Raw genomic sequence first — 25,738 nt, 5'->3', positions numbered from 1 at the left:
CCGGTGAGGGGCGCGGGGGGCGGGCCGGGCCGGGCGCCTGCCGGCCGCGGGCGCTACTTCCCTCCTCTCCCTCTCCTCAGAGAGGCGCTGGCCAGCGGCGCGGCCGAGCGCGGGGGAAAACCCGCGTGTCCGTGGCGGCGGCGGGCGGGGAGCCGTTAACCGCCCCGGCGCCGCGGGCGGCCTGTGCTGGGCCCGCCCGGAACCAGAACCAGAACTGGCGCCGCTGCTCCGGCCTCTGCCCCCGGGTCTCCCCCCGCGGGGCCGCTTGCAGGCGCCGCGGCGTTGGGGCCCTGTTGGAGCCGCCGCTGGGGCCGGAGCCCGGTGCCGCTGCCCGCGTGTTTCGGGGAGCTCTGGCAAGGCCGGCGTCGTCGCGGGGCCTTGCGGGAGCGTCGTGGGAGCGAGCCAGGCCTCCTGGGTGCTTCAGGGCGGTATTAAGGGAAAGCCGGGCTGTGCGGCCGCGGCAGCAGGGCTTCCAGAGCTTTGTGCGAAGTTCAGCTCCTGACAGACTTCCCCAAATATAGCCCTCCGTACACTTAGCCACTACCACCGTCTTGCCTGACCTGAATAACACAGCTGTAGAGTTTCATTAGGTTTATTCATTTATTTAGTGCGCAACTCCTAGCTGTACCACTGTACCTCTTTACTTAGATTTAACAGCTTCTGTGTCCTCTGAAGCGTTTAAAATTGTGCATCGTATTTACCAGGACAGCTGTCGGGTTGAGTCTCATTCTGTGGGGGAGTTGGATACAAAACCGTCCTGTTTCTGCGCCCCCGTGGGGATGTGCCTTATTTCTTGTGTTGCTGTTGTGAAGCTGAGAAATGTAATGACAGCTCCGTTACTTGTTAATACTGTTGGGATTCACTACAGCTTGGCCATGTGCACTGGATGTAAGCCTTGCTGTAAAAGCGCAATGATGCATATCATTATAGAGTTTATTAGCAAAAAGCGTTGTTAGTCTACTTTCAAGGAAGAGTATACTCCTCTTCAATAACTCCTGACTAAGAAGTTCAAAATGTCCTTAGTATTTTGTACACTGAAAATTAGTGCTTTAGTCAGGTTTCCTTTTACTCATTTAACTTGATTTCTGATTTCTTTTTGCCACATAAGTTCTCAAAGAATAAATGCTGTAAACGTGTCGAGGAGAGGTCAGGTCCCACGAGTCAGGTCTTCTTCCACTCAGTGGAAGCTCTAACATAGGAGTCTGAGTTGGATTTTCTAATATAAATTTACAGCTTCTAGAGCTGGCTTGCATCTGACTGGTGGGGTAGAGGGAGGGCAGAGGACCTTGAATCTGGATGTGCAGAGGTACCATAGAGATGCTTGAAAATTTCCCTAGACTCTTGGACTGGGATTCGTTAATGCCAACCATAGGTACCGGCACAAGCTGCACTTACGTGCCAAGGGCCAGAGTCTTGTCAGGATATGGAGGTTATAGTCTCTATCAGCATTGCTTCATGCAATTTACTGGTATTTGTGATTTCTTTAGTGTATTTTATTGACGTATGTTGTTAAACATAAGTATGATGAAATATGTCAGTAGGTGTTGATACTGTTGTGTGCTTCTGTTTTGTGGTCTTTATGAAAATTCTGGAGTCATAGCTTGCTGATATTTACTTTCTTATGGAATTGCAAATATAAACTCAAAACTATAAAGAGAATGTAGGCAGCTAATTGCTTTCTTGTTGAAAATGTTGTTTTGGAACAGCAGCTTTCTGCAAAACAAGCAAATCTTTGCATGCTACAAAAATGAAAAATTCAAATTAAGAAGAGTATAAGGAAAATGCATGCGTTCGAAAATCTGGAAATGATAAGACGAAGTTCTGCAACAACTGACTCTTTCTTCTCCTTCCTTGCTCAAGTGTTGCTTCCCTGCTCCTAGAGGGATTCTTGCCTCCTGTTCAGGGTAGTCATGTGCTGCTTGTATTAGTCTCACACTCTCATGATAACTTGTACTATTAAAATGGTTCTCTGGGGATGTCAGTGCTACTCATATACTTCTGGACCCTTATCACATTTAATAAGCTTGAAACAATAACCTATCATCTTTTAGCTGTCAGTCAATTAACTTGTGTTAAGTGATGCTCATTTTGTAGTTAGAGTAGGTAGCTAATGCAAAAATACTGGCAATGCTCCTCTGTTTGTGCAGAGCAGAAATGGTTGGTTTGTATTGTATTAATCTTGTACTTCTGTTGGATGCTACTTGGCTACTTACTGTGATTCAAGGTACAGTACAAATCCTTGTTGCAGACCTGTCCACTGAATCATTCTTTAAAACAAAATTATGACATTGCCTTTGCTTTCCCAAAAGCAAATCAGTGTCAAAAGCAGTTATCTGACTTGAAAATAATAAATACTTTGCCAGTGAGTGTCTTGGCCTTCCTAGCTCATCTGTGTTATGTACCAGTCACAGACTGAAACTAAATAAAGGCAAAATCACTCAATTTGTTCATATTGGAAGATTTTTCTGGAAAAATTAAGTTATCCAGGATCTTGGCCAATATCCACAGCACTTCCAGATTTCCTGAGACATTGCACAGAGACACAGAGAATATTTCATTCTGGTGCCACAAAGATATAAATGACCCAAAACGTAAGAATATTTTTGAGGAAGAAAAATGATGTATCAGAAGGAAAAAATACCACTTAACAATGATTGTTGTTTTAATATTGTCTTATCCCTATATCTCTGATAGTGAATACTGTCTTCCTATTATGTATGCATGGAAATGTAAGAATGATCAAGAGTTTTTTTTCACATCAGTAATAAAACTGAAATTTGATTGGTTTGTAATAGAGGGGCCTTTCACAAAAACAATCACTTTGTCATGGCAGTTCCAATTAACTCTAACTGCTGCAGCTATAYAGCAGCTATAAAGCATGATTCTTTGTACACACATTTGAATACAGTCATCCCAGCAGTTTGTTTTCTAGAAATGTTTTAAAATAGGGGAGGGTTTTAGTAGAGGGGCGGATCACAACTTTTTTTTCCACACAATGACACTTGTGTGTGTGTTTTTTTTTTAATAAGTGCTACCTAGCTTCACCTTTCCTGCAGTTTATGCATTCAGTTCAGACATACCACATTCACTGTCTTGGCTTAATCAGTTGCCTGCCTGCTTGCATATATGCAATAATTCAGCACCCTCTCTGTGCAGCTTGCATTCATTTGAGCATGCTGAGCTTAGGCTGCTGCTGTAACACATTAATGATTAAATACAAAATGATGACCACATCACTTATGTGCAGTAAGACACTTTCTATGGTAACTCTGGTTTAGTGACATCCAGCCATTCACTTTCTTATTCAGAAATACAAAGATGTTGATACTGTGTCCTAGAGATTAATAAACAAATATTTCCATAGCTTCATAAATTGTAAGCATGTCATGTCACATGTTTTAAGTAATCTGTTTCTGAACTCTAGACTATATTAATTGGATAATATGGTAGAGAATTTGTTTAGAGGAGCTCAGCATCAATCACATATTAACAGGATAGGAAATGAGTGTTTATTCCGTAAGAAGAATTAGAATGCCAGCTTTCAAGTGGTCCAGAAAATTAATCTCCAACACTAGTAGTTTTGGGAGAGACTGACTGTTCAAATCATCTAGGAAAGATTGTTGAAAAGATGTTTAATTGATCAGTAAATTACCCAATATTCTTTACTTTTTTTTTTCCAAAACATTAGTTTTAGATGGGTGATCAAAAAGCAGAGAAAATAATACCCTTATTTGTCCTTTGATCTCTGGAAAATTACTTTTGTTTATTGCAATTGAATTATGTCCAAGGATCTTAGACTACTTTTAGTACTAGGGAAAATGAATGCAGTTTGAAAAACAGATGCCCTTCTGCCTTTAGATATTTTACATTCTCAGTGAGTCCTACCTCCAATGTGATATGTCAGAACAAAAATAAATCTCTTATGTGCATGTTTTATGTATTAAGACAAGCTGCAATTTTGGCTTAGAACAAATGTATAGGGAATGAAAACTGGCCACATAAATTGTTCCTGCAGTAAAGGCATACAATTTAAACAACTGAGTATGCATTTTGTGCATCAAAATGTGCATATGTAAATGTTAACAGTTTTTGAGCTTGCATGATGAAAAAACAGTCATTCTTRCTTAAAGATAGATTGTCTACAGCACAGATTATTTAAGCCTGCTGCAGAGATGCTTGCAGTCAAGAAAAGGAGATTGGGAAATACCAAATTTGTCAGATTATATGATGTTATCTGACAGTGTTCTTAGGGGTGGTGCATGTACATGTGCTTTTTTTTTTCCTGTGATCAAGCTAAAAAGAATCCATTTAACTCTTGTTTAGTCTCTTTACTTAGGCTTCTGTTGTGAATTTGTGCTCAGATGCATGTGTTTTATGGCTTGATTTCAGCCAATCCTTTGAGCAGATTGCCTATCTAATCTTTTTTTAGGTCAGAGGAAAAACAGCTTTCTTTCATAATTATGATATTACAGTATGCATTTCATTTTGAAATAGTGTTGTTTCTTGTTTTTAAGAAGCAATATAATTACAAATCATAATAGAATACGCTTCTTCAGTTGTTTCTGCCTCCATTAAGCAGTCTTTCTCTAATCACCATTTTATTGTTACATATTTTCTGTTAAAGTAATATCTTATTTTTTCTCATGCAAGAAAACTGGATTGCTTTAGAAATATGATAAAACTAGTAAATGAAAAAGAACATGTATTTTGATATTGTTAATTTGATTTGGAAGTAAGCTTTCATTAGCTGTAAAATGATTTGGGTAAGAATGCTGTTCAGGAGGCTAACTGTGTTCTAGCTCACAGGAGATTGTACAAAAATGACCTTGGAGAGGAACCAGATTTTTCTCCTTTTTCTTGCTGCTTTTTTCTTTCTGGTCCTGGACACGCTGACTGTCCCTAGGCACTTATCTAGTCTCCTTCTGTAGGTTTTTGACCCTGTGAGCCRCCTCCTCTTCAAAACAAGAAGGAGTGAAAGAACTTGGTTGTTGTCCTTCTTTGCTCTAGCTGAACAGGCATCCCATGCGTTTCTGGGCATTTTCAGCTGTCTCTTTGAAAGCATCGTGGGTGAGAAACTGCAGGTGCATTCTGGAAATGTTTTTATTATTTTTAAGTTCTGCCCTTCAGTTATTAGGAAAAAGACATAGTTGTTATATGAACATGAGTAATATAAACTGGAAGAAGTTGTATATAATAGTAAAGCCTATGAAATGCATCAGAAAGACTGCAAACATCAAAGGAAAAAATACCAATGATGTTGCAAAGAACACAGGAAAAATCCAAAAATAATACCAGTCTCATTTGGGGAAAAAAAAGTAAACTGAAATGAGTGTATTGAATTGGTACAACCTCAAAAGTAGAAATGCTGAAAGAGATGTGGGAATTCTGGACAGTTGCTGTATAACAAAACTGAAGCCAGTGCAATGCTTGCATCCTCAGCAAGAACTTTCCAAGAGGTTTTGTCCTATTGCACCTGTATTTTTGTATTTGAGTGCTGTATTGGAGAAATTCTGGACCCATTGAAGTGTGTTCATTGAAAGTCTTGGAAAAGAAACAGAGAAGAAGGTGAAGATTTGATTATGAGGAAGGGTTTAAAGGCTTTCAGATTTGAGGCAGGGAGTTTGCAATGTTTCCCAGAGGCAAGGAAGAGCCTGAGAGATGCAATTGCAAATAGCATTGTCTCTTTTCTGGGCTGACTTGAAGACTGTGAGCCCTAGAGCAACATAGGAGGCGTTGGCATCTTTCCCCTTGCTAGGGGCAGAAAGCTTGGCCAACTGCACCAGTGCTAACTCTGTTAGCATTTCTGCCCTGCAGAGCTCTCCTGTCTAGAGATCTCAGCTCTCCTCACCCCTTTGCAAGACTCAGGCACGTGGAGTCTCTGCTGTCATTGCTTTGTGCCTCCTGGTGCTGCTGCACTCAGGGTCTTGGGCAAGATAAGGAGAAAATGAAAGGCTGGAGGGGTCAGGACTAGGTGGGCAGGGACGTCTGTCCATGGGGAGCAGCTTTTGGAGCAGGTAAGTCCTGTTTGGTGGGAGGACATAGAGGATTTCTGTCATGGATCAGRGTATGGGTGCTGTGGATGAGAAAGTAGGAAGCTCTTTGGGACACATTGGAGAAACGGTTTCCAGACTGCTGGCAAAACATGCCTGGGAGAGAAGAGTTCAGACTACTACAGAGAAGGAGGGGATCTCAATCTCAGAGAGCTTCCAAAGGACTGATTCAAAATATGCAAATATAGACAACTTGGCTAAGAAATGTTCCAGTCTGGTAAGGCACTTAAAGTACTCATGAGTATCATACCTTGCCACTGTCCTGCACTTTAGGACAGCTCCTAAGGTTGCTGTTTAACTTCCTGAGTCGGGGCCAAGAGGAGCAAGGGACTTAAGTAGCATAAAGGGAAGTGATTGATTTAGAGAGCTATAAAAAGCTATAATTAAGAATTACAGAACTTCTTTGAGATGGAATATTTATGCTGAATATCAGGAACAAGTGAAATAGATCCAACTCTTCAGGACTTTATGAATAAATCTTTTGAGAACATTTAGCTGGCACTCTCTCTGCTTTTCAAAAGAAATCCAGATGTTGATTTAGGAGCAACTTTTGTTTAAGAATTTGATTTTAGTGATTTTTTTTGGCCTTCTCTTCTCCCAACTGTGAGGCGTGATTCTGCAGGCGCTGAGGTGCTGAGCAATCTCCCTCCCATGGCCTCCTGCCACTGTAAGAATGCTAAGCACCCTGGAGGGTTGAACCACAGATGTGTATGCTCTGGGCAGTCAACTCAAAGATGGTAAAGGAATTGGACAAATGTTTAAATACATGCAATTAATAGCTTTCTTGGAAGGTGAAGAAGCAGATTCTGTCATACTAAATGGTTGCTGCAATAGTGTGTCACACGCAGCCTCTCTTACTGTTCCAGCCACAGGAAACTCAAGTTTGAGAATTGCTCCTGAGATTGAGTCTTTATGTTGCCACGTCTGCTTGATCAATAATTACTGAACAGTCATGATTTATCTGAACTGCAGTCTCTCTGAGAAGAAGGCCTGGGATGGATTTAACCAAATGATGTAATTATTTGATACATGATTTAACACATACTGTTTAACTTGTGTGAAAGTCGGTTTTCATTTGACAAGGCAGTATGAAACACTTTTTGGTCCTTTGTCAGCAGAGCCGGGGAGTTGCTGATGCTTACTTTTTTTTTTTCTTTTTTTTTCCTTGGCCCTTGTTAGTTTATGGAATCAGGCCAATTACACAAAATTGATCTGCACTCAGTGTGGGTAGGTTGAACTGGTTGGTCTTAAGGCAGCTAATTCACAACTTTCTCATACTTCCTTTACTGGTCACTGTTAATGTGTGAGAGGTATACTTTTAATTGCTTTGGTTCCAAAGTGTTGCAGCTTCACTGTATTAATCAAAATATGTTCCTGCAGTTATTTCCTGTAATAAGGATTTATAAACACATCAATTCCTGGCATTTTCTTGTTAAGGAATATATTGCTATTTGCAAGTGTGACCAAAGCTTAAAGTTTATAGTATGAAAAGAGAATGAAGTGGTCATCTGCTTCTGATGCATCTTGACATCAAATAATAAATAATCCTCTTTCCTTTTGAAGGCTGTGGGAGAGCTTTCAGTGGGTTTTTCTTTGGGTTACTTCATCTAGAATATAGTGAGCAGCAGTTCCCCCCTCACCCCCTCATAGTACTGGTCTTGTGAAACCAAATAGGATAACTAACTATTTTCCTGCTGATTGTTATGATGTTTGTTACATAGTGCTTGGAGATTTGTAAGTAATATTGCTGGGTGTGGATGTTGCCCAAAAGCAAGACTCGATTTCTTTTTAGTATTTACTCTTGTGAGAAAACAGTTTTGATGTATCTCATTATAATTTAATCAAATTTGTACCTAGGGAGATGCTAAAGGAGATTGTGAGAATAATTTGTAAGTTAATTTCTCCAGCTGAATATTGGAACACAGTGGTTCAAATTAATGTCAACTTTTTTTTTTTTTTTTTTTTTGCTTTTAATAGAGGATATCTTACTTTGTGGTGGTTTTAACAGTTCTTTAATGTCATGTGAACCAAACTGGTAAATACAGGTGCTTTAGCCTTCCTCTATTTTATTCAAGTTTAATATCAAAGTTTAAAAAGTTTAAAGTTTTTTAAAAAATGACAGAAAGAGATTGATCCATGCAAATGTTGCAAATTCAGAGAAGGTGCTTTTATTCCTGTACAATCCATAAACTTCTACTCACTGTTTCAGGAAATTGCACTGAAAAGATCTGAAAAGATCAGATGATCCAGGGCCAGGTACTACTAGCCTCAGTTGGATGATATCAGACAGTGAACTGCTTGAAAGAGATTGTTAGTCCATTGAGTACTTTACTTACAGAAGTAGAGGATACTAAGGAATAAATTTACTGAAAATTCAGTAAATTTTAGTTTGTAGGAGTTTGAAGTCAGAGATCATCTTGACTTTCTTCTTGTTTGGCTCACAGTATAGCTTTAATACTTGATGAATAATAAACCATATAGGAACATTCAGTCTTAGTTCTTTAACCATGATTCTTAGGCATGGACTAGTTTTATAACTGAAAATTATTTCCAGTCTGCACTGCCTTCCAGAAATGTTCTTGCATCACCCACATTTTATGGTATTGCTAGGAGCTGGGAACAACTTAATTTCAAGTTGAGTGTTTTCCTACAAAATTTTTTTACCTGCTAATAACTTCATTTCCCTTGAGGGAGGGAACATCTCGATGCCTGGATCTAGAAGTCTTTTGCATTTATCTGTGCATGATATTCAAGAATGCTGTAGCTTGACAACAGATGTGCTAAGTGAGTGGCAGACTAGCAAGGCGAACCACATCGCATACCGTACTACTTGAAACTGGTTATTCATACTCAACTTCTGAAGCTGCTAAATTGTTGTTTAGCATATTCCACAATTTAACATGCAAAGTATTTCATGTCTTATCATTTTCAGAGTCCAAGTCTTACTTTTTTTTAAGGAACAGGATTAAAGGCATAACTGTAAACCATTTATTTCATTATGGCTCTTTCATCATTCTGAAGCTGCTTGGGGAAAAGTGGATGAAAACATCTGTTCCCCCCATTTCCATCCAGGTTGCACTGAGAGAGGATGAATAGTTTCCCAGCTATTCTGAGTGCAGGATTTGAAACCTTGTTTTGTGCTCTAATAAAATGCATGAACAGCCTGGAGAAGGAATTGTCGGGGCTGAGACACTGCACAGGGACTTGGGAATTTGATGCAATGCCTTCCTCTTCCACAGGCTTCTCGTGGGAATTTTAGTGCAACCTCTCATTTTTGGAGCTGTAATTCACCTCTCTGCAGGGACTGCTGAGAAGTATAGTATGTCCTGGTTTGAGAGCAGTAGTTGGAATTAAGATGTGCAAGGCCTTAGGCGAGCCGCTCATCCCTGCTGGTAGTGAAGACTGGTGCTCTTAAGTATCTTTTCTTATGGCATATGTGCATTCTTCTCTCTTGCTGTCCCCAAAGTATTCAAGTGCATAAACTTTTGTTATTGAAATAGTCCAAAATATCTGGAAATGTTAAAGTCAAAACTCTGATCGAATATCTCTGGCCTTAATGTTGCTGCAGTAAAAAAATTCCCTCCAAATCTGAAAAATGCACCTACTGTAATACACTTTTAGTGGCAAAGAATTTAACATCACTGTCATGTCTCATTATGTTTTTGGTAGCTTTATGTATGAGCAAAAATAATGTATTTCGTAAGTCATTCTTTGATATGACAGATGAAGAATCTAGGAATTTGTTTTAATAGATAGTTACAAACCTAAGTAATTAAAATCCCCTGGAAACATACAGCACACAATTCACAGATTTCTCCTCTAAAAATCTAATTTGGCACCTATGAACCCTGTTAACTCTTTGAAATCTGCATTCTCTGCCCTAAACTGCTAATAAGTAAAACACTTTGTGACTAACAAACATATTGAGCTTAGTGAATTTCTCATGTATTTGCAGTCATCTTTCAAAACCAAAGAAGATTTTATGTAGATGGTCTACTTTACATTTAACTTCTCTGGTTGTGGTGATGTTGCATCTGTTGAATTCTCAGCTTTTAGGGCTGAAGTCCTAGGAAAACAGGGCTTATGCAGTGATGCTGTGTGTGTCTTCACGTCTCCTTAATTCTTACTTCCCAGTAACTTCTGTCATTTCAGACAAATTTAACAGGAAGGACTGGTCCCAAAAACAGATATTTCCTATAACTGTCAACCCCCCCCCCCCCAAAGAAAACAAAACAAAACAGTGTATTAGGGGAGAAATGGTACTAGTGTCTCTGCTTGTGGAAAGACAGCAGTATGAGGTTTGCTTGGCCTGAACACCAGAGAATCCACATGAAAGACTAAATATTTGAATTTGTTAAGCATGGGAAAAGTTTCAGTAAGATGGAAAAATGACCTTTACTGAAGATTGCAAGTGTGAGAGAGCGACCCACTGAAAACCACACAGGGTTAGGTCCTCTGGTTATGGAGGCAGAACAAAAGAACCAAATAGTTCCTTATTCTTAAGATATGTGGAGAAGCTATCCCCATGAGGCATACTTCCAGGCAGTTATTTTATCCTGTGAGCAATTAATTGAAATGTCTGTTGCGTAGGATCTAACGCATAAATATGAATCTGTGTTGAAAGCTTCTGAACCTGAATCAACGTCACATTTGTTAATTTTTCTCTTTATATACCTAGTGCCATAGTGGCCTTGGTTAGCTAGGAAACTAGCATCTACAGACCACAAGAATATAGTTGCCGAAGGATAAACTAGATTTGACTTCATTAGTGTACAAATGATAAGTTTGTGAGGAGTTATTATAGCATTAATCAACTTGATGGATTGGAAATATGACAGAACTGAAGCAGCGTGTAATATTAGTGCCTATTATTCTACAAATTATGTCTTCACCTACATTCATAAGCCGAGAGTCATGCCATACATTAAAGATGTTATACAATTTCTCCTCTTATGGAACCATATGGTATCCCTTTAGCGAGTCTTCCTCCTGTCCCCCCAAGTGGGGCTCTGGTCTCCCTGAGCTGTGGATTTTGGCTTTATGGCTGATTGAAGGAAGCTCTGGAAATATTTGAATTCAACCTGTGCCTTTCAAGACTGGACATCTCATGCAGCAGTGTGTATTTAAACTTCTTCCTCCATCAGAAACAGTTATTTCATACTCTAAGCAGGAAACAGAGAGTGAGTAGTAATTGGAAGATACAGGACAGATGACGAGTAGGTATTTAATTCCTGATTTCCAGAGAATTGTACAGGCTTTGTACACGTGCCTCTGGTTTTGTTACCACAGTTACTCTTCCAGCACACCTTGGTCTGCTGCATCCAGTTCTGAAAGCATACTGCAAAATAAATCATCTAGGACTTGAGTAAAAGCATGTGAATCTTAAGTGAAGTTGATTGTTTTAAAATCCAGTCTGGATAGTAATAAAAAAATCTATTATCTTTTGTCTGAGTTGTGTGAAAAGAACTGAAGGTCTCAGTTCAGGACTCATGAACATGTCTACTTCATCCCAACACCATCAGAAATGTCATCTCCCTCTGGAGACTGTCAGGTGCCAAATGCAGGGGATATTATTCTTTCATTTTCTTTGAACTGCTGAAATTTGGAGTATAAGGTGTATTGATAACCCAGCCTGAGATTTTTGTGTAGCTGTTTGCCCTGGTTTTGCTTACTTGTCAAAACCCATATCCCAGTACACAACTAGCCTGTGACTGAATGAATACAAGAGTTTAAAACCACTCATGTCCCTTCCTTCCCTTAAGTTTGGCACGTGCTCCTGCATATACTGAGATTCTCAGATAGACACTTCATATCGTGACTAACCAAATTAGGGTTATCAAGTCCTGAGCAGGTATGGTTCATGAATATCTGTATGGGATCAGTAGGATGTGGAAGGAAATTTTAAGCAGATAAAGGCAAACAGGCTACAAAAAATATTCTACTTGTGTTTTGTTTTATAGCATGGGTATGGCATGCCTTAGTAGTGGGGTCGTGTTGGATTCTGTGTGCCAAGAAGCTGTTATTTATTTCCAAGGTTACATGTAGAGTAGTGCCAAGATCAGACTGGAATTAATGTTTGAATTTGTTGAAATGTACTTAGCTCTTTTGCTGGAAAATGAAAAGTTCATTTGATTTTTGTGGGGCTGAAATATTTCAACCACGTGTCTGTATAAAAACAGGCCACTGCCAGTTTGGGCCAGAATCCCAAGAATTAGGTAAAAATCTGACATTCCAGTCTGAAAAGGGTCAGGCAAAAATTATCAGTAGAAATGGGCCCATGCACTATGAAATTCTCTGTACCATCTTCGGCTTGTGCAAAGGATGTTTTTGCTGGATAGCTGAAGGATTGCCATGTACCAGATCAACGTACCTTTGTGACTTAGTTACTTTCATAACTTTCTCAGAGTTCAGCACTGGTCAGTTTGCTAAAGTACGGTAATAACATTCTTAATTTCCTCATTCCATTTGCTCTTGCAAGACTTCAGTGGACCTGGAGAAATTTTAAACAGTGTTGTGTTATCACAGATGCTATCTAGTCCCTTTTTATTTAAAGAAGTGAATATACTTTCACCTCAAGAATTTTTACTCCAGGGCAAAACTTTAATGGAGGGGGTGTAAAACCAATAACTGCTACAATAAAACATAAAAACATTTTTTCATGACACTTAAATGTGATTAGTTGCTTTCTCATGCCCATACTAGTATAGCTTTGATAGGCTTTGTGCCTTAATGTTAAAGGTAGTGACCTTTGCAAAACTGTGTACAGTGTTATAAGCTTTATAATTCTGTGTGACTTCCATAAAAGTTGATACTTCATGAGTATCAGAAAAGAATGTTAGTTACAAAATAGTGCATTTTTTTTTCTTGGAGTTGTGAAGGTAATGATACAATGAATGGCCTTACCTAAGCCAGCAGCATGTTTGTTTGACGCACGCGCATTTATTTGTAGACTTAATTGCTGTAAAAAAACACAACACTTCATTTATGTGATTAGAGCAGTAACTTTATTTACAAATAGCTAATCTGTGTTGAATGCAAAGCTTGAATTCATATTTGACAACAGATTTCTGAAATGAATTTAACGAGGAATGTAACAGACAAAATGATGTGAAAGATCTGTTTTTCTAACGTTACCATTCACAGTGAATCAGTACTGATTATTATTTGTACGTTCCCATAAATTCATGTGATATCTGATTGATCAAATGCAAAGGTTTTTGACTGAAATATGTTAGTTGTCTTTGTTTTTTTTTTTTGAACAACTGAGAATTTTTTTTTTTTTTTTAAGAATATTGACATACCAATGTTAAAGTTGACCAGTACATCATTTAAGGCAAAAGGTAGCCCCAGTCTTCATGGTGGGTTGGTTTCTGACATACCCAAGCACCTAGCTCTGTGGGTGCTGTTTATAAAGGACATAACCTTAAAAGACAAAAAGCTTTTCCCTTTCCCCAGAGCTTTCTTTGAACTTAGTTTTGAGGTTTGTGCCTCTCTCCTCTGTTTATTTGTTCCATTCTTTCCAGAATCCTTTGTTTAGTACTCTATAAATAATTGTTTTTGAGAGTGGCCAGAGTCGTGATGGGAATATGCACAAGAATATCTTTATGATGAAAGGAGAATAAGCTGCTCTTGCTGCTTGATAGTTGCAAGGCCATTCCATGACATAACTTGAAGTTCAGCTTATGTTGCAGCATTCAATTTGGGGATCTGGTTTTCTCCCTTGTGTTGGCCCTCTCTGCTTGCTGTGAGGAAGAGAAAAGTCCAGGAGAAAAGAGTGACAGTGGGACATTTTTAGGGCAGGTCAAATCTTGCATCAGCATCTTTGCAATTCTGGTTTCTGCTCTAGGTAACGTTCGTGTTCAGTTAGCGTCTGCAAACACGTTGCTGTTCGTCTTGCCTAATTAATTCCTCTTTTTTTCACAGCGGCAGAGCCTTGGCCTGAAAATGCTGCATTGTATCAGCAACTGAAGGGTGGGTACTCTGTTTTTTGCAATTAATAATTACTTTGTTTTTAAAAACACATTAAATATGCAGTAACATAATTAACTGCAAGGAAGCACAGAAACTGTTAAAAGATTCCTTTGTGTTGTTTGTCTGGTCAGAGGTTTTAGCTACGCTTGCATCTGCCAATATAAACCAGCTATTCATGGCCTATAAGGTCCTTGGTTTATTATTGACTCATTATATTGGCTGCTGTAGGCAGTGTAAAATGATGTGGTTGCAGGCACAGTTGGCAGATTTACTGCACCAATAGCTGAGGCAGCAGATTTTTGAAGTCTTGTGGTAAAGTGGGCTCTCAGTAAAAAGGAACTGTTAAAATGTATAGGCTAGGATGGTTCAGGCTCCCTTTAGCAGCTCTTCATATATCATCAGATCACATTATGGCCCCCATTTGGGGCTCAGCAGCCTGCTACAGTTGTCAGAAGACTGCAAAGTAATGAAGACTAATAGGTAGCAGCCCTAGTCTTCTAAGCATGGAATTTTTATTGCAGTGAACTTGTCATCTTTCTTTTGTGTGACAGACCTAGACACAGTGTGCAATATTAACTGCAAGCAGTTTTTATAGGTTTCTGAATGCTTTTACTTTTTAGCCAGAGGAGTTATGAAGATGCGGTTTTATTTAACTTTGATTAGGAGAAGAGTAATTGGCATAAAACTCAACCATTTGGTTTTTAGTTGTGAGCGTTTTTTTATTGTATGTTGTTGGTAATGTATGATAAATGCGATTGTATTTGTGGGAGAAATATTCCTGTTACTTTTTTTTTTCCTTTTTAATATTCATCTCACAGTTTTCTAGTCCAGCTGCATAATAATTATATATGTACTCCCTGTTTTATCTGTAAGAAACGCAAGTCAGAATGACTTACAGTTACAGGTCAGCAGCTAAATTTTTTTTTGTAATTGTGGTTTTTGTTTTTTCTTTCAACAGACGAACAAATTTTGCTTTCTGATAATGCATCATCTCTTGCTGTTCAGGTAAAATGTCATCTTTTTCTAAACTAGAGATGTTAATTCCATTTTATTTTTTGAATGATTATCTTCCAGCTAAAATAACTGTATTTACCTAAGTGAATTATTTAAGAACTGTTTCTGTCAAAATCAATGGCTCGTTATCTTCCCTGCATCCGATGTTCTTTAAATTCACTGAAGTGCCAGAACCTAAAGGACATAGGATTTTTAGGGTGCTGCTGCTTGTACTGATATTTATATTGCTCTGTGTTTGCACAATATCTGCTTGTCTTGCTATTGTAGGAACTGTGCGTGCTTCGCACCTTTTGCAGTTGGTATGCTGTTCCCTGTTGTAACGCCTTGCATGATGCTTGCTGCTTACTTCATTCTCAAAGCTAATACTGCCCCAAACTCAAGGAGTATTTGCTTCATGTTGTGGGCATAAAATCTCTCTGATGTTTCCTCTCAATTTCATCATGTACACAGAGTTGAGATCCAATGCGGTTTTTAGAAATAGTCTATATAATTGACAAGCTTGCATCTCTAATTGACTTCAGAGCACCTCTGTGGCTGTGAAGTCTGTGTAAACTCCATTAACCTGTTAGGTTCAGTAACCCCGGATCTCAAGGGGATGCCTTCCCTATTAGTAGGGAGGGCCTGGCTGGCAAAAGTGGTGGTGAGCAGGATGTATGTAAGGTTCCCATTCTTTGAAGCAACTTTGCTTCTACTCCCTGTAGTAGGGAGTTGCACAGTTCCTCCGCTGCTTTCTTTTTGTGTGAGGTCTACCGAGCAGTTTTGGAGAGCTCTCCAAAAAGGCCACGTCATTTGGCCAGTGTGGGACACTTGGAGACTATAACTGACATTACCAGCAAAAGGGTTAGGATTATTTGATCACGCTAACTACTTCTAGGATCTCTAACTTATTTTTCCTTCCAGTCTGGCAATCTGGAAGGTACCTCTAAGAATAAGTTCTTTGGTAGCAAAAAGGTACCTTTATACTTTGCTAGAAAGATGAGTCATCTTTGATGTACCAAAATAAACGGGTCAGTATTTATTAATTTAGGCAGCATATTTTATAACATGCCTCACAGTAAAGCAAATACATGCTTATGTTAATCACTTGATATCAGTGTTCCCTTTCACTTCAGAAGCCTTACTTTTTGTGATTGTCATGAATTTTCTTACCATCTAACAACACATATAGGTGTGGCTTGTATTTGAAACAAACAAATAAAAGAAACAACAACATAACCCCAAAATTTCCTTTTCTAATGCATCATTTTGCTTTACTGTTTCCAGTCTGTTGTTATCCTACAGATGTCACTTAGATGATGAATTAACTATAATATATTAAAAATGCTTGTTTTTCTTCAATATTCCCTGGCCTGATAGCTGATAGTAGCCATGACTATAAATACGGCTCTGGTAGATATCTGATTTTAAACTTTATAGAACAATTTTGTATTGAGGAATCATATCTCTTTAGAAAAATCTGTATAACATGGTTGTGACTGCGAAAGAGTAACTATCCTCAGTATATTTGATCCATTTTGAAATGATGCTAGGACCTATAATTATATATTACTAGCTTAGTGGTCAGAAAGCTTTAAATATACCAGTGTGTGTTCCATAAGGAAGCTGCTGAGTTCCTCCATTTTAGGATTTGCTTTTTATTTTGGTGAGAGCCTGTGGTCTATCTTTGTGCTGTTTTTTTGGTTTTTTTTTTCTTTCTTGAGGAAGCTATGGGAGTTGGGGATGTAGGAGCTGGTACCTGGGACTTTCTTTCCAGATTGCCATTCTCTTTCCCCCAGCACTGATTCTGGGCACATGCATATCGCCAGAGCAAATACATAGCTTGCTCAGGACTTGTTGAGCTTCCACGTGGTGAAAATGCATCAGTTTTTTGATTACCTCTGATCAAATATGGAATCAGCCAGGAAATCTTTAAGAAATATGATTCACATCAAGACTGTAAATGTGCTGTAACTGGTCTTTCAGATCTTTCCTGAAATCTCCTTACAGCACCTCTTTATAATACTGCTCTTGGATACCTCTCAGAGAACAGATATACAGATAACTGTATATAAAATAAAGAATAAAATCCAATACCATAGCAAGTAAGTAGTCAGAATAAAAGTTGACCATTTTAAAATTGACAGCCCTGCAATACAGTTGGCATTTCACGTTCCTCTTGATAACAGAGCAGATGGAGCAGAAAGCAGTGCAAGTTACTCAGTGCAGGTGTAGCAATGGGACTGTTGCAGGTGTTTTGTTTGAATTAATGAGTAGTAAGGGCTGAAGATTCGACACTGGAAGGTGGTTGTGTCTGTTGTTTTAGTAATAGAGTTATGACTTTGCACTGAGCAATGAAGTCTAGACTTCTGGCTCCATATAGCTACCTGTCATATAAGAGGAGAGAGTGAGTCTTATAGGAATTGGTAAATAACCATGTGAGTGGTGCCTTCAGTAGTTTAAAACAAACAAACACACAAAACCCCCCCAAACCCTCACCACGTGAAACCTGTTTGCCAATTCTGGTAAGAATGAATTTATTTTTTTTTAAACTGTCTTTCCACCCAATATCGTTCCTGGAAACAGACTAAGTTTAGAATTCCTTTGTCTTTTACTGTGTTCAGATTCTTTTTATTTGCTGAAAATGCAACATAACTTCAAATGAGCTAGTGCATTATTTCTAATACATCTTAGTACTTGCACTCCTTCTTTGTCAACTTAAAGGAGCATATTATACAATGTGGTTTAAAATGAAGCTCATTTGATCTTCAGCTGCAAAATCTTGATACTGAGTGTAATTTTACTTTCACTGCAAAGCAATTAAAATCAAGGGAAAATAGTAATTTCAGTAATGATTATTTTGCTACAGGAAAGAGTGTGTTACATGTAGAATGAAGGCTCTGTTCTTCCTCTGAGATGTTCAGCCTTGTTCCCATTAAAGTTAATGAAAATACATACACCTCCTAGTAACATGACTCATTGTTAAAATCATTCTCCCCTTATTTATTGTACAGCTTGTGTTATCCAGTGCTTTTGCTTATCACTCTCATCAGACTAAAAGAAACAACTAAAAAAAGGAATAAAATGCACAACTTTTGTTGTTAGTTATTTCAATAACTAAACAACTCCACATCTTCAAAGCGGAAGAAACTGAGTTAATAATTAAAATCAGTAACAAAATATTAAATGATGGCATAAGAAAGTGAGATTTATTATGTTACACTCAGGTGATGTAAGAACACTCTTAACATGTAGATAATGCCATCAAACAAAGAGAGACTTCTTTTTACTTTAAAAAACTGCTTGCTTTTTAATTTTCTAGATCAGTATATCTTGGTCCTCCTTTGAAACGATACTAATATTTAATTCTGTGAAAAATTGCAAAGGGCTTAACGAACTGTTCTTGGAAATCTAGTAACACAGGTGGGGAGGTTTGGGGGGTTTTAGCTTCTGAATTATTCCTGAGGTTTTCGATTCAGACCTAAATGCCTTAAATTTTAGAATTTCTACCTGCTTATTCTGTATTTCAACAGATTCTGATTTTGGAAGAGAACCTTATGTATTTAGAAAAAGGGGTTTTGTGGGGATTTTATGGGTTACCATTGTTAGACCATGGGTGGGAGAGACGGGAGAATAGAAACTGTTAATGCTTAATCTTAGTAATTTAAATGCTGTTTGTATTCACTGCCATTTATTTATTTATTATTTATATAATTTTGTCAGCAATTCCTTCAACGTACAGCTGTGTCTTTCTTGATGCTTGCATGGTGTGTAGGCCACCTCCTACTGGTGTCTTCAGACACTGTTGCAATGTTGCAGTAAACAAAGTTTTTGCATATACTTTCTTGCAAGACACTGTTTTTTGTTACGATACTCTGTGTGAGGGTGTGTTTGAGAGAGAGAGAGAGAGAGACTTAAGTAATACATGATCTGATGGTAATATAAAAGAAAAAATTGTGAAATCGAAAAAAATGAATTAAGGTTGTTTCTGTAAAGATAGCTTCAGACCCAGTGAATTTTAGAAGCCAAATTATTCCTATCTTTATCTTGCAGACAGTAAGTTAGGTCGGGATGTGTGTGTATGTATTTATACACACACATTAATTTTTTTGAGATTTATATTCTTAAAGACATAGCCATGTTCTTATGTAAACAGGTTAGAGTTTTTCATCTACTTTGAGCTGTGAACTTGTATTAAAACAGAGTTAGCCCAGGAGAGTTTACTTCAGTCTGAAGCAGAGGACCTGTCCAAGCCGCCTCTTCCTGTTTGGCACACGGGGCAAGTAACGCCTTTTTCTTTAGTGGCTGGATGGAGTTTGGATTGCTGCATAGGAGGCAATGGGTTAATCCGTCTGCACTTTACCAGGCCTGTTGCCTCAAATGGCAGTGGGAGCATCTCTGTGTGCTGCTCCGACTTGTCAGGAAGAGGAATGTGAGGCCTCTCAACAGTCTGTGTGGGAGATTGGTCTCCAAAATCCCCATATTTGGTTTTTGAAGCATATTAATTATTCAGGCACTCTGCTGGAAGGAAACATGAACTTGGGTCAATATAAACATTGAAGACTTATTTTTTGTAGCTAATCCTATATTACAGAATCTAAAATAGCACTGGCTAAAATGTAAACCTTCATACCTATGTTCTGTAGCAATGATGCTATAGTTAGACTACTTTTGTTATTATAGATTCTTATGAAATCCTTATGCAGGTAATATTATAGAGCCTTGCTTAAAGGACTCTTTAAAATGTTCAGGACTGTGGAAATTCTCACAGCTATCATGAGGTTTAGAGCCTGTATCTAATTACATTAAGATAAGTATTAATCGCTTGTGCAATTCATGTCCTTGTAAATGGTTTTCATATTTTCCAGGAAAGTGCATTTAGAGTTGTCTGTTCTTAGTCCTGAATGACAGAAGGATGTTTGGGCAATTCAAAATTATGTTACACAGACTAACTGCTTATTTACTTCAACAAGTAATCAAATAGATGTATAAATCACCCATGATTAATAGCTCTCTACAGATTTGTGATTTTTGTGTATGAATTGTGGTTTGTTTTTTCTCTAGACAAAACATTAGGAGAAATTTGAACTTGTTGCTGAGCCTTGAACAACGGCTTAGTAGTGAAATGAAAATTTGACATCTCTTTTTTTTTTTTTTAAAGAGAATAAAAACTGGAATTCTTTATGATGAGAAATACAGTATCAACATAATCAATCTAGCAGCATTATGTTGTAGCTGAAAACATGCTTAAATCCCGAGCCATACTGGTACTGTTTGTGAGTGAAACATCTTTCATATAGTTTTAAGATGAAATTACCCCTGAATAAATAGCATCTTCATTTATCTTCAAAACCTCTGTGCTGCCAGTGAATCTACTCTTTCCACATTCTACAACACGAATTACATTATACCATTAGAGCAGTGTTGTGCTGCAGTGTAAAATAGATTGTTTTGGAGAATGAACGTGGCTTTGCTATAAATTATGTTCACAGGTACAAAGGAATTTGTTATTTTGTTTAAAATAGTCACAAATATAATTAAGCTCTTAATTTATGTTAAACTACAAATGTGGCCATTACCATAACTGGATTAGGAATTTAATCTGTCACTCAAAGAATGATACTGAACAGTTTTCATTTATAACCTTAGACACACTATTTCAGTTACAGGGTCTGCAACTGTTTGATATGAAAACTGAATTATTCTGTAGATTTATTCATGGTTTTTAATTTTAAAATGTGTTCCTTCAATAAGATAGAGAATAACTCTTTAGTTGTCATCACATATTGTCCTTTGGACACTCGTGAAATTAGGTAAGAATGAAAACAGAAACCCCCTTTCACTCTTTCTTCACACCAGTATTGTGTGAGTGCTTTTAGAAGTGCTGCTGAATGAGAGATGGGTTGCAATGGCTCATTCCGTGTTAAAAAACTAATTGTGTGTATCCCCTTGAATGAAGCGGAGTGTGCCATCTAAAAGCAGTGTTCCTCGTGTGGGGATGTAAGTTGTGAACTATTTGAGACTTGGCATAAGTAATTTCATTCTTTCCTCTGATCTCAGATACTGCAATCTGGATATGATTTTCATCAAGTTGTAACTCATTTTTAATGAGTATATGTGTTTGCTCATACATGTTATTCTGAGAGGGGGCTGGAGGGGAAGGGGAGAGTGTTATATGGAGCTCTGATGGGGTGATTCGCTGCCTGATGTTTCCAATTGAGTGTCCAAACAGCCCATTCGTAGTTGGGGAGGGGGAAGAGGAARGGAGACCATGGCTAAAAATGACACCTAAAGCAATTAACTGAAGGAATAAGTACAAAACTGCCTCTTCCCCCTCCCCCCCACCATTTCTTATTCCTTCCCACTGTATTTCATGCACAAAGTRCTGTCAGATGGATGCAGTCATTTTCCATTCTTGTCATCGTAGTAAGACACAATAGCATCACCTTCTGGCATCGTTTTGAGGGCAGCAGAGATGAAAATATCAGTTGTGTGAGAAGGGGAGGAACAGGGAGGGCTGGGCAGAGCTGCCCTGGAATTAGCTGTGGTTTCTGGGCTCTGTGCTTTTGAACTCTGGTAAAGCAACAGGAAGGTGATTGCTCTAACTACTTTTTTAGATAATTGAAATCTAACATACTGTCAACATCTTGAATTTGAAATTGGCCAAACTATAAGAAAACAAAACAAACCTTAAGCTGGTTCTGTCCTTTTAAGCCACAGTGTTGTAGTAAGTGCGCTCTGTAATGCTGGCAGGAGGTGTCACCTGTCATGATTGAAATGAATGATGGGCATAAGATTGTTGATTAATTTTGTAACAAGCGTCACTTCAAAGCTTCATATCAGCCCTTTTTGTGAACTGCTGATACTTTGTTTTCTTACTGCAAAAATATAAGCCTGGTTTGCTCCATGATGACTTTCAAAATGGAGCGGCTTGCACTGGTCTCTGGGAGAAGGATGCAGTGCAATGTGAACGGCAGTCCTGTGCGGGATCAGCATGCAGGAGAGGCCCCGAGAGGCTAATACTTGCTTTTCCTTCACTTTGCTCTCTCAGCTCCCAGCCCTCTTTCTTCTCTTGTCTACAGCGCTAAATATTGGGAGGGCAGGGAAGGACAGATGTAATTCATCTTGTGGCATTTTTTTTTCCCTCCTCTATTCCTCCCCATGAATCTGCAGCAGATCTCTTTCCCCCCACCCTTCCCAGTCTACAGCAAAGCCTCCTGGTGAAAACAGAGGCAGTAGCACCTTTGCTAGACTCTGTGCTTCCAGTCTGGAAGGAGAGAAGAGATAGCATTGCTAAAACAAATACTGTTCCATGTTTCTCCCTTCCCTTGCCAGGTGCCAGAAGGGGAGTTGATAGGGGAGCTGATACAGAGCTGGAAGAGCATGAGAAGGTTGGGATTATTAGTCCACAGGGAAGAAGGGGAGAGAGCAGGCATGGGAGAGAAGATGACAGACCCCATTAAGCTAAATCTGTACTTTATTCTTTTTAATACTTCACCTGTTTCTCACATTAACCTCATCCAAAGAAAGAAAATAACATGCGAAAATAACTTGCAGAAACATTTTTGCAGATATTATATAGAGCATAAGTTATTAAACTGGACTGTCATCCAGGCTTCTTGTTCTCTTCCAGTCATTGGCCAATGCCAATATTGAACAAGAAATCAGGTGCCTGTATTTAAAATTACAGAAATGCAGATAATCAGTGGTACATGTGAATAGAGGAGGGATTCCTGCTGATGCCAGGGGAAATAACCTCAGTTCCTCCCAACCTGAGATTTCACTAGCCTTGTTTTATGCTGCACTAATAAGTATGAGCCATAAAATTTTTCATTCCTTTTAAAATCCTGAGCGTTTTTGGCTTGATGCCCTTCAGTTGCAGTGAATTCTGTGTACTTGTACTTGAATGAAGTTTCTTTTTTCTGTGTAAAGTCTGTTGGACAGTCATCTCTGGTCTTCTGTAACCTGGGCAAGGGGAAATAAGAATATTCATCCCTCCTCTCCTTTAATTGATCCTAATAGTTAGCTCTTTGGATAGATGCTAACCATTAAAAAAAGAAGTCTGTCCTTTCCATAAGATTTCAGTTCTCCTTTCCCTGTTTAGAGTTTCTTTGGAAGAGTTGTTTTCACATTATCAGTAAGCATTTTCAGTGAACATTTTTACAGTTACTTTGGATAGGAAAACTTCATCTGAAGTAATGTAAGCCAGTTTCACTGCGAGACAGCTAGAATTTGTTTCCTATTCTGAAGCCTGCAACTGCTGTAAGTTTCTTGCATGAGACTCCTAGATGTTGGAGGAGATCCAGCCTGTGGCCTACAACATTCACCTGCTCATTCTGTGGTAGTAATAATTTTTTTCCAGAGGAAAAGACAACAGAGGGGAATTCAATGCTTTTCTTTGGAATTACAAGCATTTTTGCAAGATAGGACAGTTATGCTTGTGCTCAATTTTCTTGTTTCCAGTTGTGTTATTGTTACCGTCTTGCTTCCCATTTTATTTAGGTAAACTTTTAGAAGGGCTTAATAAACTAGCTTATGTGTCATTTGGTATTCCTTGGCTCCTTTCAGTTTCTTTTCAAGTTGATCAGCCAAATTTATGATGTTTACAATGATCTCAGATGGACTAGGGTAAGTCTGGGCCCTTGATCTTTTAGATTGCTCAGCTTTTGATGCCGTGTCCTTGAAGGGGTGTTGATAATTTTGTAAATCCCAGCAGAACTGTACCAGGGTGGTTTGAGCCTTCCCTCTCTTTCCCTTCACTCCAAAAGGGCTCAGAGGAGCTGGGCTCACTCCCATTTGCTGGTGGTTTCTCTCACAAGAAAAGCGAGGGTCCCCTTGCCTGCTCAGTGTATATATGTGAGGTACCCAAGGGAAAATGAGATGTTCTGAGCTGTAGGAATCAGTGTTGCACTACATCTTTTATCAAAATTGGAAGCTGTAGCAGTCTGATGTCATCAGCACATCAAATGTGCTGTTATTTAACATTCTACATGAGTGGTCAAAAAAGGAACAAATCCTCCCTTGATAACTGAAGTAAAATGTTAAGTAGGATCAAGCCTCTCAAAAATTCCTGCTTTGTCTTCTCTGTTCTATGTTCTTTCCATTGGACTTTAATCTGTGCCAATTTCAACTGTTTTGTTAAAATTTCTTGCCCATTTATCAGTTACTGTCTAAAACTGGTCTATCTAGTTGAATGCATCAGAGAAAAAAGTTGAGATTTTTCTAGCACCTGACATTTATAAGAACACATAGGTGACAATCCTAGTCCCTCTCTTTTCAAAGAGAAACTATTATTTCCATAAACATGAAATGCATTCACTGTGCTTGAAATGTAAAGAAAATCTGTGTTTTTCGTACTAATAATTTCCAAAGCTTGTCAGTCACATGAATGAATGAATACATACTCTCATAGCAATGCAAATTGTAAGGTCACTTTCTTAGGCTGAGCACTTGTAGCKGGGGATAGTACTGTCCCCTTTTGTCACTTGACACGTGGTTTTGGTCAACATGAAGGTCTGTCCAGTTGACCAGTGGGTTAAGCTGAATCAAGGAGTGGATACTAGCATACTTCTCTCGGCAGTGATTACTTCAGCAGTGTAGATCAGTAAGGATTAAATGTCTCTCATGTTGTGGAGCCTTCCTCCTGCCCTTCATTTTCCCACATAAGAATATGTAAGGAGCACTTAAGGTTGAATAGCTTGTACTTTGGGTATAAATTACAGCTCAAGAATATTGGTCTTTTAATTTCCTGGGCTTCTAACTTTTTAAAAACATAATAGCAGTTTTCCACTTTTGGATATTTAGGTGTATTATAAGGCATTACATGATTTTGGTTTCAGCTCTTTCACTGTTCCGTTTTCTCTGTTTTTGTATTTCATTACTGTTTAGCCACTCATATTAATGCTGTTCTTAAATATAGACAAAGACTAGTGTGGGATAGGTGTTGGCATGTAGGTGCTGAAAGGAGTTGCTGGGGTGGCCTTGTAAGGCTTCTAGAGAGGCAGCTCCCGTGTTCAGTGTTTCTGATCCTCGCGTGAGGGCTGTTGGGGTGAGTGCAGAGCCAGATGGATTTGCCCAGTTTTAATCTTGACTCACTCTTCAGTTTCTCAAGCTCAATTCTGGCCTCCCATCTAAAAAAGGCAAATTAGAACTGGAGACAGTTATTCCGAGGAAGCATTCTTAGGTTTTTGGTTTAGTAGAATTTTTGTTCATTTGTTTTTAGCTTCACTGAGGGTAGGCTGGCTTATTTCTAAGCTTACTAGAATCAGCTCTTTATTATACAGATTAGTCAAAATTTGTATTTAGTTCAATTAAAATTTGTTCCCATATTAGGGCTCAATTCTACTTCAGCCTCCTCCTCCATTCTCCTCTTTTCTTTGTCAAGTGCTAAAAAAGCACATGGAGCCAGCATATTTATATTTTGGGGATGCCCAAATGGCAACATATTATTCACTCCTCTCTGAGGTGGGTTAGAGATTGTGGTAGAATTTCCCTGCCAAATATAATAATGGTTAATATTTCTTGGTCTGTGGATATTTATTGAGGAGAAGGAGAGAGAGAAAGGTCAGATTCAGATTTTTAATGGAAACTTGGCTGAACTCTTTACACTGAAAAGATTTCATTTATGGTTTAGTTTCTGTATAGAGAACTACTTTTCACAATCACAAACCATGTTTTTATACAAACCTTGAAATATGTAGGAGTCAATGTACAATATGATGTACAAT

At 38.5% G+C, this 25,738-nt stretch overlaps 1 protein-coding gene across 4 annotated transcripts in view; it reads left to right on the top strand.

Moving 5' to 3' along the window:
• MTX2 (metaxin 2) overlaps positions 1 to 25,738 on the top strand; it is a 38,279-nt gene that overhangs the window by 288 nt on the left and 12,253 nt on the right. For 2 of the 4 annotated variants that reach the window (XM_026075800.1, XM_026075786.1), the window contains exons 2-3: positions 13,974 to 14,021; positions 14,980 to 15,026. In XM_026075800.1, the coding sequence (XP_025931585.1) occupies positions 13,974 to 14,021; positions 14,980 to 15,026 (95 nt within the window). Of the gene's footprint in view, positions 1 to 2,564; positions 2,592 to 4,928; positions 5,068 to 11,244; positions 11,267 to 13,973; positions 14,022 to 14,979; positions 15,027 to 25,738 lie in introns of those variants that run through there. The other 2 variants (XM_026075778.1, XM_026075793.1) reach the window with 2 other exon arrangements.

Source organism: Apteryx rowi, unplaced genomic scaffold, assembly GCF_003343035.1.
Source record: "Apteryx rowi isolate R43461 unplaced genomic scaffold, aptRow1 scaffold_110, whole genome shotgun sequence".
Taxonomy (NCBI): Eukaryota; Metazoa; Chordata; class Aves; order Apterygiformes; family Apterygidae; genus Apteryx; species Apteryx rowi.
The sequence above is the reverse complement of the archived record's forward strand: the minus strand, read 5'-3'. Positions and strand labels throughout refer to the sequence as shown.